This window comes from Frankliniella occidentalis, unplaced genomic scaffold, assembly GCF_000697945.3.
Source record: "Frankliniella occidentalis isolate FOCC.00 unplaced genomic scaffold, Focc_3.1 Scaffold113, whole genome shotgun sequence".
In the NCBI taxonomy this organism is placed as follows: Eukaryota; Metazoa; Arthropoda; class Insecta; order Thysanoptera; family Thripidae; genus Frankliniella; species Frankliniella occidentalis.
Window position 1 is genome coordinate 276,657 of NW_026267241.1, and position 2,970 is coordinate 279,626.

At 47.0% G+C, this 2,970-nt stretch overlaps 1 protein-coding gene across 1 annotated transcript; it reads left to right on the top strand.

The window, feature by feature from the left end:
* Nucleotides 1-6: 6 nt before the first annotated feature.
* Nucleotides 7-1,576, top strand: LOC113215909 (uncharacterized). The gene is made up of 3 exons (XM_052270207.1): nucleotides 7-202; nucleotides 313-500; nucleotides 1,184-1,576. Exons 1-3 carry the CDS (start codon nucleotides 157-159, stop codon nucleotides 1,280-1,282), a joined length of 333 nt encoding a protein of 110 aa, XP_052126167.1. The 5' UTR covers nucleotides 7-156; the 3' UTR covers nucleotides 1,283-1,576.
* Nucleotides 1,577-2,970: the final 1,394 nt, after the last annotated feature.

Sequence of the window (2,970 nt, forward strand, 5' to 3'; positions counted from 1 at the left end):
CACCGACTCGAGACGGCACTCGGGACGCGCACTGATCCTACTGGGGAAGGAGTCCAGCGCCTCTGGCAGCGGTTCATCGACGGTGCCCTGTGGCCGAAAGGACCTCTGCATCCGACTCACTACCTGGTGGTCAAGGCCAGAGCCGAGCTTCTAAACATGGCCAACCCCACGAGTCCACCCAAGCAGCCGGCTGAAACCCTCAGTATGTACAAAATTGCTCAACCGGCTGCTTTCTCTCTTTTTCACAGTGTTTTAAACATGCATCTCTCGTACTCTTTAGACTGACACTCATTTTACTTCTTTTCCTCATAGGGCAGGCAGGGTACCTGGTCGAGCACTGCAAAAAACTTGTGGACGTTGTAGTTTCTCTCTACCCACCTCTCCATAGCTACACATGTTCTGTCAAAATATTCCTCTTCTTGTTCACCTTGCGGAAATTGGACCTGCAGCGACATGGACTCCCTGGCAATCAGAGGATCGTAAGTTCTGCGATTGAAAAGGTAAGACAACTCAAAACACTTGTCCATGGAAAGTTGAAGTTATAAATTTGGAATTGTGCTCGTGAAATTTTACTGAATATTCCCAACGACTCCTAGTTTCATCATTGATTGTGGAGAATATTAATGAGTTATTGTGAATACTATTGAATCCACTGAATAATGTTGAAAAATTATCATTTTTACTTGAACCGTGGTTATCTGAAATTGTGGACTCCTCGTCAAAATTCCCCAATGGAAGTGTTCAAGTTACATAATTTACACACTTCAAATTTTGTTAATGTAACACCAATGTGTTACCTTTTCTGTGCATTTCTACAAGCATTGAATCGCGTTTGGTGGTTCTGGGGTTGTCAACTTACAACTGAGTTCACAAAATACAAACAACTTTCAATTTTAAATTAGAATGAGACAACTTTGTCCAATGAAAGGCAACGTTTTTGACAACTTTGTCCAATGAAAGGCAACGTTTTTGAACACACCAGTTGCGTGGGAGAAATTTGTAATACATCATTTTTACATCATTTTTAGGACAATTTGTACCAGCTTGGGTGCAAACTGTCGCAATAAAATGGTGCAATTCACCACAAAAGCAAAAGATGCGTAGAAGAGCATATCCCTTCTTGGAATAAAATTGTCCCACACTTCTAGTTTAATTGTGTAATTTTTAATCCGTTTTCTTGTAGCTAAAGGAAGAATTGTCTGCTCTTCTTGCTGAAATTCGCTGCAGTGCATTCGAGCCACTTGAGCTGACGACTTTGGAAAACCTGAAATTGTACGTGTGAATAATTTTTCTCTTTGTTCTTGTAAATTAATAGATCTGCTTCTAAATTTATTTTGATGAAAAAAAGCAGATGATTTGTATGTAAGAATTTTGTGATGTTGTATGCGCTATATAAAAGTTGTTGCTTTTGAAATGGGAATGGGGTTTCTTCTCTAAAACACGCCTGTTAAGCGGTTAGAATTATCATGGAAGAATACACCCAACCCCTATTTGTTCTTTAAAAATTCTTATTGAGACGCGGTTTATTTGTACATTAAAACACTCTCTCAATAAAAAGTTATGCCGTAATTTTCAATTATTTTGGTACTTGGTTGGAATCTCCTTTCACCAGAGGCCTCATTTTATGGTTGATAGAAACCTTACATTGATAATTGACACATATTTTCAAATCCACTAAAAATTCACTAAAATTTCGGATGACTGGGAGTACGACGTGTGCGCCCGATAGGGGTGGACGAGGGCGCAGCCGTGCCCCGTGCCCCCGACTAGAGTCCTACAGACCGACCTGCCCGGCGCGCGTGTGCGTTGGGCTGCCTACACCGCGCCTCTCCAACCGTGACTCCACAACTAGACAGCCCGCTATTGGGACCTGATAGTGAATATTCTATCGTCCGTAAGTGTCAAGGTTCTAAATTTAAGTCAAGGTGTGTATGGCAATCAAGAGAAAGTCGTCATTAAAAAAAGACATTTATTCACAACGGTACACCCTGACACCTGGTGTTGAACATCTCACGTTCGTGAACACAAATACATTTTAAAGCACCCAGCTGCTTTATTTTTAGTTTCAGACGACTAGTATTCACAAAGTGTTCACTATCGTGTCAGTTTCTCCCCCATCTTCCTCGTCTACTATTTTGCTCAGCCTGCGCACGTCTTCGCCCTGCCGGACAAGAAGCTCTGCAAGCTGCCGAGGACGTTGACGACCTGGATCATCCTCTGGACCGCCTTCTGCTCGCGCTCGGCCTTCTCGGCCTCCGTCTCTCCGATCTTGGGGATGAGGTCCTCCATGGCCGGCGGCAGGTGCGGGTGGTGGTGCGGGTACGGCCCGTGGGCGGTGACCTGAGTCTGGGCGGCGACCTGGGCCTGCGCGGGCTGGGCGGCCACCGCGTCGTCGTGCTGCCGGGCCTTCCTGGCCAGCTGGGGCGCGTCGGCGTCCGCCCCGGGGTGCATCGGCGAGAAGCGGTGCGAGTGGTGCAGCCGGCGATGGGGCCGCGGCGGGGCGATCATGGAGCTCAGCACGTCCACGGGGATGATGAAGTCCGCGGCGGCGTCCGCGAGGGGGTCTTGCTCGTCCACCATGTGGGGGTGGGGGGTGGGGTAAGCCTGCATGTGATCTGATGTTTTGCGTGATTCAGGGGGTGGGGGTCAAAAAACGCTCCAACGTACTTCGTGAACGGCCCCAACCTGGTCGACATTTCTGCCTGCTGGATCTAAGGCTGACAATGTGTGCTCGAGCTTGTCTGCATTCTTGATCGTCTGCAGAGAAGAGAGCGGAAGGGAGCAACGGCAGCTGTCAGCGCCTCATGCGCACACCAAAATGCGTCTGAAATGCGGCAATAATGCGTATCAATATGGGATTAAAAAGTCCCACATTTTTAGATCAACCGGGGTATCTTGACAAGTTCTGGTAGCCTAAAGGGAGTATGAACATATTTTCGTTTACGCCTTAAAATCGACGAGCTACCCCCC